This window comes from Nannobrachium achirus (assembly GCF_963921795.1).
Source record: "Nannobrachium achirus genome assembly, chromosome: 15".
NCBI lineage: Eukaryota > Metazoa > Chordata > Actinopteri > Myctophiformes > Myctophidae > Nannobrachium > Nannobrachium achirus.
In genome coordinates this window covers 150001-165000 of record NC_137822.1, presented here as the reverse complement: position 1 = coordinate 165000, position 15000 = coordinate 150001, and the positions used below count along the sequence as shown (strand labels likewise).

Below are 15000 nucleotides of genomic sequence, written 5' to 3'. Positions count from 1 at the left end.
AATAGGTGTGACTGCAGCCACTTTATTGTAATTTTGTTATTTTCTATATTTTATATTGGTATTTCATTTCCAAGAGCATTAGGATGTTGCTTTCACGTTTTCCATGTCACTTCCGGTCCATGACCATATATGGCAACAATGACAGCTCACTCCTCAGTCTTTGACCTGGTGAATGGAGGCATGAATTGTTTGGTCTCAGCATGGTGCAGCTGACAGGTTCGTTGTTTGAACGCCAACATGTATACCTTTTCAAGTTCATATTTAAGTTGTATCTTTATTTGTTATGAGTTTAATTGATGTATTGTACATGTTTTCTTTCAGTTTGTTTGCTATTGTTTGTTGTTCTTTTGGGGATTCTTGGACCTTCATTCCTTTCGTTACATGCAGCCAGAGAGGTAACTTGATTTCATATGATTTCAATGTATTTTCTTTCTACGTTTTGAGTTGTGGTTAGTGTTTATTTGTCCTGATTATACTTATGTTGTGTTTGACAGTTTTGACGGAGTTTGGGTGTTAAATAAACATCTGTAAGAAACAACCTGACTCATCAGTGGAAGGAGTGACAATAGGGCTAAAGTGGTTAATATATGTTTATAATATTATAATTTGTACCTGCAAGTAACTTAGTAACTAAAGTTTCAAATAAATGTAGTGGAGTAAAAGTTCAATATTTGGATCCGAGATGTAGTGGAGTAGAAGTAAAAGTGTTGGAAATTGCAAATACTCAAGTAAAGTACAAATAGTTCAAAATTGTACTTAAGTACAGTACTTAAGTAAATGTACTCAGTTACTTTACACCACTGGCTGTGTGATGATGACATAACAGGAAACTCATTAGCATTAAATGAGTTGGAGAAGGAACAAGCTTGACCCCAAAGGTCAAAATGACACAAACAGCTGTTTAGACACACACACACACACACACACACGCACACACGCACACACACGCGCACACACGCACACACGCACACACACACACACACACACGCGCACACACACACACACACACACACACACACACACACACACACTGGTCAATTAATGAATGGATTCCTGGACAGTGACTTGCAGTTAGTGATGTCTCAATGCTAGACAGTTGTTGTTACTATAGGAGACAACAACTCATTTGCATATGCATTACACACACTATGCAAATGACAGCCTTGTGTTTAAGTTTCCTGTTATGTCATCCTCATACAGCCTAGAGGTCTGGAAGATCCATTCTTAGATCATTAGAACCGGGGAAATCCTGTTCTGGCGAAGCCCGAACTGGCGAAGTGGGGATTTGTCTCCTACCGTAGCGATCTGGCGAATCGTTTTATTGTCTTAAACATGGCTCTGTTTTAAGGCATTTTTCGTAGTTATTGAGTGCTTGCGCATTGGTCTCGCCTGTTGCCCGTGGCGTTATTGTAAATGACGCCGAAGCTCCAGGCGGAGCCGCTCGATTGTCCACGACACTGCAAGCGGCGCGAAGGCCAGCGGACCTTGGTCCAGCTCTTCGCCCCCGAGCGCCGCAGGCGCGAGTGGCCGCGAAGAAGCCGTGGTGAATGCAATCGTTATATTTATGCCCAGGCCTGGGCAAGCGCACGATAAACGCCCTGTCCAGAAAGAATTAAACGAAAAAGACGTTCGCCAGATCGCTACGGTATCGGACAAATCCCCACTTCGCCAGTTCGGGCTTCGGCAAAAAGGTACGTGCCCATTAGAACCAATCCTGGTTTTCCATACATGGTCCCATGCATGGGTTAGATTTGATTTGGCAGATTTGGCAGAACTACAAAAGATTTCCATATATGTTTTGACCCCAGAAGCTAGGGCATTCACAAATAGTGATTTTTAGTATTCGAATTATTCGACCTCAAAGAATTCAAATTCATGGGTTGCATTTGTAGTCCTAAATGGCCATGTTGAGGACCAACCCAAACTGTCAAATATTAAGTAAGCAAGAGGCAATTATTGTGAAAATAGCAGATCTACATGCTCACAACACCTCGCGTTGCGAGGTGTTGTGAGCATGTAGATCAGCTATTTTCACATTAAATGTAATACCTACAATTCCAAGTGCTTGTCAGGGTGGGGGTCCCCAGTTCAAATATGTTTATTTTGGGGGTCCCGGCCTAAAAAGGTTTGAGAAGCCCTGGTATAGAGCATTAACATATTCATCCACCAGGGGCATTGACAACTCATTCTAATTAGTCAGGGAATTTTAATAAAACCCTGGGAATAAATTCCTTACCAAACAATTTCTTCACCAATGTGTTCGTAAAGGTGCCTAGTAACATATCTAACAAAGATTGAAATTCAACATCCCTAGCAAAATGTTTGACAGCTAGGGTAATTCTGGGTCTCATTCACTTACTATACTCTGTACTATAAGGGAAAAAATGACTCCCAAAAATCTGCTTTAAGTGGGGTGTGAGGGGTCTAACTAGGTGTTTTTAATTATTCTGAATCCATTGCAAGCATTTGTTTTGCACGAAAAAACATTCTTTGGGCCCCATACACCTTGTGAAAAGTGATGACTCATCACTAAACCATAGTTCTTTTGGGTCTGTTTTTAGCCCAAAGAATGTTTTTCGTGCCAAACAAATGCTTGCAATGGATTCAGAATAATTAAAAACACCTAGTTAGACCCCTCACACCACACGTAAAGCATATTTTTGGGAGTGATTTTTTCCCTTATAGTACAGTGTATAGTAAGTGAATGAGAGCCAGAATTACCCTAGCTGTCAAACATTTTGCTAGGGATGTTGAATTTCAATCTTTGTTAGATATGTTACTAGACACCTTTACGAACACATTGGTGAAAAAATTGTTTGGTAAGGAATTTATTCCCAGATTTGACAGTTTGAGAGCTAACTTTCCCTGACTAAATGACTTCCTATCTAGCCAAGCTTTATAAACTATATATTTTTTAAGAGAACACTATAAAAAATTACAAAAAAAAAAATATATATATATTCGACTTCGGTGAACACGACATCGAATAGTGACTTTGGTATTCGAATATTCGAATATTTGGTGAATGCGGAAGCACAGATGCACAGCAATACACAGTAGTATGTTAACACAGACACACAGTCGTCCCCCCCACCTGACCCTGCCCCCACCCTGATACAAGGAAGCCCCCCCCCCACCTGACCCTGCTCCCCCACCCTGATACAAGGAAGCCCCCCCCACCTGACCCTGCTCCCCCACCCTGATACAAGGAAGCCCCCCACCCCCCCACCCCCCTCACCTGACCCTGCCCCCCCACCCTGATACAAGGAAACATGTTCAAACACATGATCACCCCCCCAACCCCCCCTCACCGTTTTGAAACAGCCCACTTCCTCTCCTCTGTTCCCCTGTGTGTGTGTGTGTGTGTGTGTGTGTGTGTGTGTGTGTGTGTGTGTGTGTGTGCGTGTGTGTGCGTGTGTGCGTGCGTGCGTGCGTGCGTGCGTGCGTGCGTGCGTGCGTGCGTGCGTGCGTGCGTGCGTGCGTGCGTGACATGCAACCCAAAGCAATGTGACACTCATAAACAGACATGAATAATTACAATAGACATGCACCAGTAAGACTCCCTTATCGACCGTCAGGTTGCATGTAAAAATAGGCCTGATGGTGGCGCTAAATGTTATAGATCCTTGTTGATGACATGACTCTAGACATACTGTGTACCACTTTGCATGATTTTAGGGCAACATCTGTAGGAACAGTGTCCAAAAAATTGTTTTTAAAAAATCAGCCAGATGGTGGCGCTAGATGTGACAGATGCATTTTGATGACATGACTGTGTAGAGATACTGTGTACCGGTTTGCGTGATTTTAGGGGAAAATCTGTTGGAGCAGTGTCCAAAAAATGTGTCTTGCAAGAATCAGCCTCATGGTGGCGCTAGAAGAGGGACATGTGAGAAATGAAGGGTGGAGGTTGTGGTTTGGCAGCCAAGGAGTGTGTGTGCAAAGTTTCAGGGCAACAGTGGCGGAGATATGAGTAGGGGAAAAGTGTGACGTGTGACGTGACAGACGGAGGGAGGGAGGGACTGACAGCCAGTGCAGGTTTAGATAGTTAAGTAACTGTGACTCGCAATCAATACTGCAATGTAGAAATACTCTGTTACAAAGTAAAAGTCCACAATTCAGAATGTACTTGAGTAAAAGTATGAAAGTATTGGCATCAACATATACTTAAAGTAGGCTACCAAAAGTAAAAGTACAAAATGTTTGAAAATAGCCGATCTACAAGCTCACAACGCGTCCATCGCTTTGGCTATTTTCAAATAACCTAGGTATAGAAAAGGGTTAGAGTGGATTAACGTATGTTTTATAATATAATCATTTATATCTGTAAAGTAACTAGTAACTAAAGTTTTCAAATAAATGTAGTGGAGTAAAAGTACAATATTTGGATCCGAGATGTAAAGTAAAAGTACTGAAAACTGTAAATACTCAAGTAAAGTACAAAAACCTGAAAACTGTACGTACAGTACTTAAGTAAATGTACTTATAGTTACTTTACCACCACTGCTCAATGGAAACAAGCCATATATGGACTTTCCTGGAAAGAAATCCTTTTAGCAGACCTTGTATTGTCTCTGCAAACTGTTGATAAAGTCTTCACTCAATCAATATGAAAAGGATTTGAACCCCAGAAAATCACGTTCAACCCAGATTTGGCTCTAAAAAAGGGTAACATTCATTCTCCTGCTCTAACACTAAACTGTGGAACGTCCTCCCACAAGCCCAAAGGAGAGCAAATCCTTAACTTCCTTCAAAATCGGTCCGAAAAGTCCGATTATTTGTTTGCATTGGTGTCCTTTGTACTCAATTCATTGAGAAAATAAATGGTTTAAACCTGAGCTGTCATTAGCAGTGGTCTAAGTAACTAAGTACATTTACTTAAGTAAATTCTTTAGGTATTTGTACTTTAGTTATATGAAAACTTTAGTTATTAGTTACTTCACGGATATAAATGATGATATTATAATACAAACATTAAGCACTTTAGCCCTATTTTATACTAAAATAGCAGATCTACAAGCTCACAACGCATCGCGATGCGACACGTTGTGAGCTTGTAGAGCTGCCATTTTCAAACATTTCGTACTTTTACTTCTGGTACTTTAAGTAGCCTATAGTTTGATGCCAATACTTTTCATACTTTTACTCAAGTACATTTTGAATTCCAGACTTTTACTTGTAAGGGTGCCCTCACACCAAAATACCTATGAAAGTGGAATCCACGTTCCGCCAATGCATTTCAATGAGAATGGAGCGGTTTCATGCCAGCAGAGGATTTTTGCAAAGAACGCTGCCTTATCATTGAAATGCATTGGAGGAATGCAGATTTTGGTGTGAGGGCACCCTTACAGAGTATTTCTGTACTGCAGTATTGATACTTTTACTTGAGTAAAAAAATTGACTACTTTTCCAGCACTGTCAGTCAGTATTGACCCATCACTCAACTCCAACACATTCACTCACAGTTACAAGGACACAAAACCCAGGTTGGATAGAAACTCCAGACTCCAGTTCTGAATGGAAGGAGAAGAGGTTCTTACCTGCTGTGGTTTGGTGGAGGTCTGCAGTGTCCAGTGGAGGTCTGCTGTGTCCAGTGGAGGTCTGCTGTGTCCAGTGGAGGTCTGCTGTGTCCAGTGGAGGTCTGCTGTGTCCAGTGGAGGTCTGCAGTGTCCAGTGGAGGTCTGCTGTGTCCAGTGGAGGTCTGCTGGTGTCCAGTGGAGGTCTGCTGTGTCCAGTGGAGGTCTGCAGTGTCCAGTGGAGGTCTGCTGTGTCCAGTGGAGGTCTGCTGTGTCCAGTGGAGGTCTGCTGTGTCCAGTGGAGGTCTGCTGTGTCCAGTGGAGGTCTGCAGTGTCCAGTGGAGGTCTGCTGTGTCCAGTGGAGGTCTGCTGTGTCCAGTGGAGGTCTGCAGTGTCCAGTGGAGGTCTGCTGTGTCCAGTGGAGGTCTGCTGTGTCCAGTGGAGGTCTGCTGTGTCCAGTGGAGGTCTGCTGTGTCTCTGTGCAGCTCTGCAACTGACAGCATCAACCGGTGGTCAGAGATCTAAGAAGGAAACACAGTCTCATTTGAGGAAGCGAAGGCGATTGACCAACATGTTGGCTAACAAAGAGGCTGAAGTACAGCCAAAAGGGAACACACATCCAAGGCCATAACAGGCTGGGTGCTGGACTGGTAAACTAATACAAAAAGTATACAAATAAGAAACAACAGTTTGCACCACGGCCGGCCCACCCAAACGTGCATCCTACTGTACATCTTTGATGACATCATGAAGATGTACTTTTCTATTCATGACCCCACAATCAATCCTCCAGTTCTAGGCAACACAACTCCTCTAAGGCAGGGAGGGGTCTTCAACGTGTTCAGGCCAAGGACCCCTTAGCTGAGAGAGAGATGAAGCAGGGACCCCTTAGTTGAGAGAGAGATGAAGCAGGGACCCCTTAGCTGAGAGAGAGATGAAGCAGGGACCCCTTAGCTGAGAGAGAGATGAAGCAGGGACCCCTTAGTTGAGAGAGAGATGAAGCAGGGACCCCTTAGTTGAGAGAGAGAGATGAAGCAGGGACCCCTTAGTTGAGAGAGAGATGAAGCAGGGACCCCTTAGTTGAGAGAGAGATGAAGCAGGGACCCCTTAGTTGAGAGAGAGATGAAGCAGGGACCCCTTAGTATCACCTTTAATTTCTCAGAATATGGACGTTAGGGTTCAAGTGGTTAATATAAAAAAAGGAGAAAAAAGGTTTCTATCACACAAAGTTTTTAAAGGACCCCCTGTAGTAACTCTGAGGACCCCCTGTTGAAGACCCCTGCTCTAGTCTAAGGTATATTAATGACCTACTGTAATGATGGAAATGGGTGTTTTTTCCCTTTAATGTAAATAATGCTGGTTAAAGTTTGCAGTGATTAAACTGTGTGCTGTCATTAATGTAGGTCTGGTTGTCTTAATGGGTGACATTTATAATGTTAAAATGTTCATATGACATTGGCTGTTCTCTGCTGGTGTTGCACAATTGTAAAGTGGTTGTGTTTGTCATGAAGACATGCTGAGCTTGTAGAGGTGGGGGGTCGGGGGGGGGGGGGGGGGTGCAGGCCATTGACCAATATAGCTTCTATGTACACATAGGTGGTGTTGGGGGTGGGGGGAGGGGGGCCATCGACCAATATGATGCTTCTATGTACACACATGTGTTGGCTAACAGAGAGGCTGAATTACAGCCAACAGGGCAGCAAGGGTCCCCCTCCCCCCACGGGAAGACACAGGTTAGCATTTCACCTGGTTAGCTTTCACCAGCGATGGCAGGTTAGCATTTCACCTGGTTAGCTTTCACCAGCGATGGCAGGTTAGCATTTCACCAGTGTTAGTTTTACTGAGGTTAGGCTTAAGCCATACATGGGCAACTGGCGGCCCGAGGGCCACATGCGGCCCCCACCTTCACTTAATGCGGCCCTCAGGTTAATATGGTAATACTATAATAGTATATTATTGATTTCAGCCGTTACCATTCCAAACTTGCAAACATGACCGGCTTTAATTACTTCAGTCTATAGTAGTAGCTAAATGACTAGTGCTACCAGTATTTCTTATTGCCAATGTATTTAAGCTCATAAAGTTACATGCATTTGAAATTAAATACAATTTTTACTTTTCAGGATTCCAATTCAAGAATAGCGAAAAATTATTCAGGATTCCAATACAGGCAAACATAAAAAATAGCCGATCTACAAGCTCAAAACGCATCGCACTGCGACGCGTTTTGAGCTTGTAGATCGGCTATTTTTTATGTTTGCCTGTATTATGCATTGTAGCCCTCTGAAAATATAGTGGCTCTCTCCATTATCAAAGTTGCCCAGCCCTAAGCTTAGGTTTAGGGTTAGGGTTAGGGTTAGGCTTAAGGTTATGGGTTAGGGTTGCCCTATCTAAGCTTAGGTATGGTCAAGACAGAATTCATTCTAGCAATCATATGATGGAGATCCCTGTCATCAATATTAAGTAAGCCCATATTTGGCAATGCCCATATATGGATGCTCCATATAGACAAGACAGAATTCATTTGCAAATCAAGACTGCTGACTTTCATCACCTGGATATCCATATATGGAGATCGCAACACTGACATCATCAAACCCAGGATATCCATACATGGAGACGACTGGATCATCAACTAGATCTCCATATATGGAGCTGGTCAATACCTCTACATCTGACCTCACAGACTCCATATATGGATATAGCTGACCTGTTGTGACATCACAGTGATGGACCAGCTCAGCAGAAGGGTGCCAGAGCAGCCATGTGTTGTTTTTGACAGCAACTTTTGATTTAGTTTTAGTCATAGTCGTTTTAATAAAATGTCTTTTAGTTTTTTAGTCATCATTTAGTCACCTAAAAAGTTATCGTTTTAGTCTAATTCTAGTTCTAGTCTAATAAGTCGACTAAAATGTATTTTGGCAGGCCTTGATGGCATCGTAATGATTTTACACTTGGTTGCGTGCTGAAAATAGCCGATCTACAAGCACACAACGCGCCGCAGCGCAACGCGTTGTGAGCTTGCAGATCTGCTATTTTCAGCACGCAACACCGCAACCAAACATTAAATGACTCTCTTCTCCACCAGTCCCTCCCTAACTCCTAGTGGCTCCTATGAAAACTAAAAAGAAATATAATTCCAAAGTAACACCCTGGATAAACGATCATATACGTTCACTCAAAAAACAATGCCGCAGAGCAGAGCGAGCTTGGAGAAAAAATAAATTAACTATCCACCTACAGATATTTAAGGCGTCAACAGCCACCTATAATAAAACCATGCGTCTGGCTAGGCAGGCCTATTTTTCCGGAATTATTAATGAGAATAAGAACAATGCTAGGGTCTTATTCTCTACCATTGAACGCCTTTTAAACCCCCCCCAGTCCTACAAGCAGTCACTCCCTGCCTCTAAAGCAAAGTGTAATGAGTTTGCATCCTTCTTTGACAACAAAATTGTTAACATTCGAGCTGGTATTACGAATAATACTGTCACAAATGCAAATGCGGTTAATGGTGCCATGTGTAAAAGCATCGATAAATCTAGGGGGAGCCTAGTATCATTTTGTGCAATTGATGAAGAGGAACTTCGTAAAACCATATCGCAAATGACATCGTCTTCTTGCTCGCTGGATGCAATACCCACGCCGTTTCTTAAAGAGGTTGTAGACTGTGTTATTGAAGATATCCTAAAAATAGTAAACAGCTCTATACAATCAGGTGTCTTTCCAGACTCACTGAAAACGGCTGTAGTTAAACCCTTACTCAAAAAACCCAACCTTGACCCGTCCGTGCTGGATAATTATCGACCCATCTCTAATTTGCCTTTTCTGGGCAAGGTCCTAGAAAAAATTATCTTTCATCAATTGGATGTGTTTCTGCAGAACAATAAGGTGCACAACAAATTCCAATCCGGCTTCAGGAAAGGACACAGCACAGAAACTGCACTTTTAAAAGTTATTAATGATCTTAGGGTGGCTGCTGATAACAAAAATGTGTCCGTTCTCCTACTGCTGGACCAATCGGCGGCTTTTGACACAATTGACCATACAATTCTAATACAACGTCTCGAACACTGGGTAGGGCTGTCAGGGACAGCTCTGTCCTGGTTTTGCTCTTATCTGACAGGCAGAAGCTACTCTGTTAATCTAGCTGACTTCGAGTCAAACAAACACAACATCTGCTCTGGTATTCCACAGGGCTCGATTCTTGGTCCTTTATTATTCTCCCTCTATATACTGCCGCTGGGAGAACTTATTTCCGCTCACGGTGTGAATTTCCATTTCTATGCTGATGACACCCAGTTGTACCTTTCGGTGGCTACGGACGACCCCTGTGCTCTAGACCCATTGTTGACGTGCGTGTCCAGCATAAAATGCTGGATGAGTGAGAACTTTCTCAAGCTAAATGAGGACAAGACAGAAGTTCTCATAATAGGTTCTACTGCCCAGAGAGAATCAATAATAAATAGACTTGGTAACCTGGCTAAAGAAAGTAACACCTCTGTTAAGAACCTGGGGGTGATCATTGATGCTGAATTAAATTTTAATACACACATTAATCATGTCACGAAGATTGCCTTCTTTCACCTTAGAAATATTGCGCGAATTAGAGCCTATCTGTCGCTGAACGATGCAAAAACGCTGATCCACGCTTTTGTTTTCTCTCGGCTTGATTACTGCAACGCACTTCTCTCTGGTCTGCCAAAGAAAACAACTGACAGATTACAACTTGTTCAAAATGCAGCAGCCAGAGTTTTAACAAAAACTAAGATAAGAGAACATATTACTCCAGTTTTAGCGTCGCTACACTGGCTCCCGGTTGTTTTTAGGATTGATTTTAAAATTCTTTTACTTGTTTATAAAGCTCTAAATGGTCTGGCACCTTCGTACCTCTATGACAGCCTGCATAGATATGTTCCAACCCGCCCACTCAGGTCCTCTAGTGCAGACCTACTTGAGGTGCCAACAATGACATATAAAAAATATGGTGAAGCAGCTTTCTGCTTCTACGGACCGACAGCTTGGAATAAACTACCACTACACCTAAGACAGGCAGCCTCGGTGGATAGCTTTAAAGCACAGCTCAAGACCTATTTCTTTACTCTTGCTTTTAGCTAAATTTTTGAATCCCTGTGCTGCTATTGACGTCCGCACGGCTCTGAAATTGTTCTTCAATGTTCTATGCTTTTATTTTTTCTTGCTTTATTGTAATCATTTTACTTATCTCTTTTTTTATGTATTTTTTATTTCTATTTTACTTTTTCTCTGTTAAGCACGTGTGCTTCATTTTATGCTCTGTAAAGCACTTTGAGCTGCATTTCATGTCATGAAAGGTGCTATACAAATAAAGTTTTATTATTATTATTAACGTTTTAGTCTAGTTTTTATTTTGTTGACGAAATTGTCAATATATTTAGTCTTAGTTTTAGTCATCACAGCTTAGTTTTTATTTATTTTTTATTTATTTTTCGTCTTTGAAAAAAACGCAGTCGACAAACATTTTTCGTCATAGTTTGTCATTTAGTCGACAAAATCAACACTGGTGCGAGGTCACTTCTTGCTCTTAGGGAGTCTTACTGGTGTCTCTTTTGGGTCTTGAGATGAAAGGTTTGGGAACCACTGTTCTAGTGCAGTTGTATTTGTTGTAACATTAAACAACATTCTCAAAATCAGTCCATTTCTCTGCCATTCATTTCTCACTTCATTTCATTAAGTTCTCTTTCAAATACAACCGAATGAGGCCAGTACCATCTGACATCACAAACTCCAGATATGGATATACAGTAGCTCCATATATGGATATGGATATAGCAGTCATGGGGAACATTTTCTCACAATATGAATTATACAACAATACATATATTACAATATATATAATATGTTCTCTACAGAAAATGATTCTTCCCAATTACCAATGAAGCTGGTCGCTCAAACTTTGTTATTTAAGGGCGGCTTGCACCGACACGGATTAAGCCTTAACCTGGTTTAAATCAAGGTTCATCTTTTAATCCAGTTGCACCAAACGTTAAACCTAGTTTTCATTAATCATGTTTAGTTTTAAACCATCCTTTTGGTTTTACTTAAATAATAAAGTCTAACCTAAAGTGTGTTGCCCTGTTTGGGCAAAACACTACAAATAATGGTTCTCTAAAGAAGGGAAAGCCGAAGAGACATGATGGAGAACAATTGTAAAGAGTGATTTTCACCCGTTTCAAAGCTAAAAGCTAAATGTAGATCATTATTGAATTGTATTGTTTTCTTACCTGTCTGCTCGGATGCTCACTGCTGTTCTGTAGAGTCAACAGAGACACAGTGTCAGAGTGAGAAGGGCGGAGAGATTCCTTTAGACCCATCACCCATAGTTCTCTCTCTGCCTGAGAGCTCCAGACCCTACAGGACCAGACCTGTTGAAGTCCACCATGATAGTTCTCTCTCTGCCTGGGGCTCCAGACCCTACACAGGACTACTGCTACTACTGATGCTCCAGACCCTACAGGACCAGACCTGCTGAAGTCCACTATGGCCATAGTTCTCTCTCTCTCTGCCTGAGGCTCCTTAACCCTACACAGGACCAGACCTGTTAACTCGACCTGTCCCTAGTGTCACCCCCCCCCCCCCCCCCCTACTCCACATTCCCAGTGCTACTGTAACATAACGTCAACATAGATGATGGGTTTTAGATTAATTCCCTAGAAAGTAAACCATTTCCAGAAGACCTTTCCACCCACAGAGTCAAATCACAGTTAGAGTCAGAGTCCAAGAAAGAGGCAGCACACCAATGAGTCCCTTTGAAATAATGGTATTAACAGGATAGTTCAGAGTTCAAGGTACCGTAAGGCAAGTCAATAGTTCACCCATAGTTGCTTTCTGCCCATACAAGACATCATTTCACCGATATATGGAGTTACAGAATACATTGGTCACATTCTGATTGGACAATTATAACATAACAGTGGATATCAAATGTTTTGGTGTCGTTGGGCCCAGTAGCCAGAAGGACAATACCAATGTGTTATCCAGTGTTCTGGGCAGTATGACATTATTGACATATCATTTCTCTGGTCAACATCCTTTGAACAGACCTGCAGTGGAGCATATCTCATCACGTGCATAACAATGTTAGAATAACAATAGTTTAGTGTTGGAACATAGAGAGACAAACAGCACAACTAATAAATGATCTGTCATGTACAGTAGTTTGACCTTAAGACAACATTGGTACAATAATATTAACCAAACTTTTCCAACAGTAGATTTAACACTAAACAAGGCTCTAACTCGTTCTCCTGCTACACCATCAACATGTGGAACGTCCTTCCACAAGCCTTAGAGAGCAAATCCCTAGCCTCCTTCAACATTGATATGAAAAGTCACCTTCAGACAGTTGCTACCCGTGCCTTTGTAGTTGATGTCAAAAAACATTGAAAACACACACACACACACACACACACACACACACACACACACACACACACACACACACACACACACACACACACACACACACACACACACCTGATGGTCAGCTGGAGCTTATCAATTATGTACATCAGTCATCAGGGGTCTTCAACAGGGGGTCCGGGACCCCTAGGGGGTCCCCAGAGTTACTACAGGGGGTCCTCCAAATCTTTGAGTGATAGAAACCTTTTTTTCTCTTTTTTTATATTAACCACTTGAACCCTAGCGTCCATATTCTGAGAACGTTAGCCAAACATATCAGATCTACAAGCTCACAACGACTCTCGCAGCGAGGCGTTGTGAGCTTGTAGATCAGCTATTTTGGGCAAAGAGGTTTGGTGTAGAGGGGAAAAAGAGCAGACTAAGTACAGAGTGAAAGGTAAAGTGTATTAAGTATTGACTGATTAAACTATATGGAATCTATGAACAGGTTGTGGGGGTCCCTGCTTCATCTCTCTCTCAACTAAGGGGTCCTTGGTCTGAAAACGTTGAAGACCCCTGATGTACATAATTTATGTATCCAATATGTATCTTTAAAAAACGGTCTGAAAAGCCACAAAAAAACTTTTGGTCATTTTATCGTCTTTAATTTGCTTGATTCAATATTTAGATATTTGATGTAAATGTTACCAGGCCCTCCAGGCCCAGGGCCTCTCCACATACACACCCATTGTAACTTCAAACTCCATTTTAACCATGATAGATTCATTAAAAACACCCATTATTTTTTTCTGGTGACTCATAATACCCTCCTAATACGTGAGCAGGCTGTGTTTTTTCAATAACTTTTTTTCATTTATTTTTAATAATTATTTTGGAAAATGGAAAAAATGTAATACAATAAAATATTATTTAAACTAAATGAAAAAAGATATTGAAAAAACACTGCCTGCTCACATATTAGGAGGGTATTATGAGAACCCCGAAAAAATAATGGGTGTTTTTAATGAATCTATCATGGTTAAAATGGAGTTTGAAGTTACAATGGGTGTGTATGGGGAGGCCTCCTGCAGGAGGAGGGCCTGATAACATTTACATCAAATATCTAAATATTGAATCAAGCAAATTAGAAACTGTTCAGGGTGTTCATAAAAGCCTGACTAAACAATAAAATGACCAAAAGTTTTTTTGAAAGTGAAATATCCCTTTAAGAGGCGGCTGCCACTTGAAACTGGTAAAAGACACAGTGTATCCTTACCTCCCCATTTCTACTGTAAACACCTTTTATATTTTATATGTTCAGTTTTTTCTCTTGATGATATCTTCTGCATAGTATTGTGTTCTATCTTTCTGTCTTGAAGGATTTCTTGTATCTCCTTTTAGTAGACCTTGTACCAGTGAACTGTACCGTCATGAAACTGTAACTTTTTCTATGCAAACTGACAATAAAGTCTTCAATCAATCAAAAAACCCTCCTATTGTAGGCTATGTATGTTCCCTGTTTTCAACTGTTTTATTATAGTTTTGCTTACGTTGGCCATGTAAACGTATGTTTTCTCATGCCAATAAAGCTCCTTTGAATTGAATTGTGTGCGTCTGCGTCCTGGTGTTACACAGGAATATGATCCGCTTTAATGAAGGAGCAGGGCAGGGGTAACCGAGTTCTATGGGGAACTAACTGTGGTGTGGCGTAAGCAGTGTGTGCCACGTGATGAAGCCTAGCCAATCACAGGCCTTTTTCCCCCGGCGTCGGGGAAGATGCGAAGGAAGGAGAAAACACACGTGGTGTCTATTCACTGCTCAGGGCTCACATCCGGTCTAGAGCCCGCCTCCTGCATCCGGTAGTTTCCACTGTCACTTTCTACGCTCGCACACTGACCGTTTCCGTATCCGTTCTACACCGGATATGCAATACACTGTAAAGAGAATCCACCCCCACTGAGCCTAAACCCAGGACGGGAAAATGTACCGTTTGGTTCAACAGTAGTAGTAAATAACAGTAATAATTATAAATACTAATTAATAAGGGTAATAATAATAATAATAATAATAATAATAATGAATAACTGACCTGCCACTTCTCTCT

At 41.7% G+C, this 15000-nt stretch overlaps 1 protein-coding gene across 1 annotated transcript in view; it reads right to left on the bottom strand.

The window, feature by feature from the left end:
• Positions 1 to 5536: 5536 nt before the first annotated feature.
• LOC308299117 (E3 ubiquitin-protein ligase LRSAM1-like) overlaps positions 5537 to 15000 on the bottom strand; it is a gene marked incomplete at its 3' end in the record, with an annotated part of 25476 nt that continues 16012 nt past the window's right edge. Inside the window, exons 13-15 of the mRNA XM_080742841.1 lie at positions 14986 to 15000; positions 11780 to 12006; positions 5537 to 6037 (exon numbers count right to left, since the gene is read on the bottom strand). The exon at positions 14986 to 15000 is cut by the window's right edge and continues 56 nt beyond it. Of these exons, the coding sequence (XP_080598967.1) occupies positions 5537 to 6037; positions 11780 to 12006; positions 14986 to 15000 (743 nt within the window). The remainder of the gene's footprint in view (positions 6038 to 11779; positions 12007 to 14985) is intronic.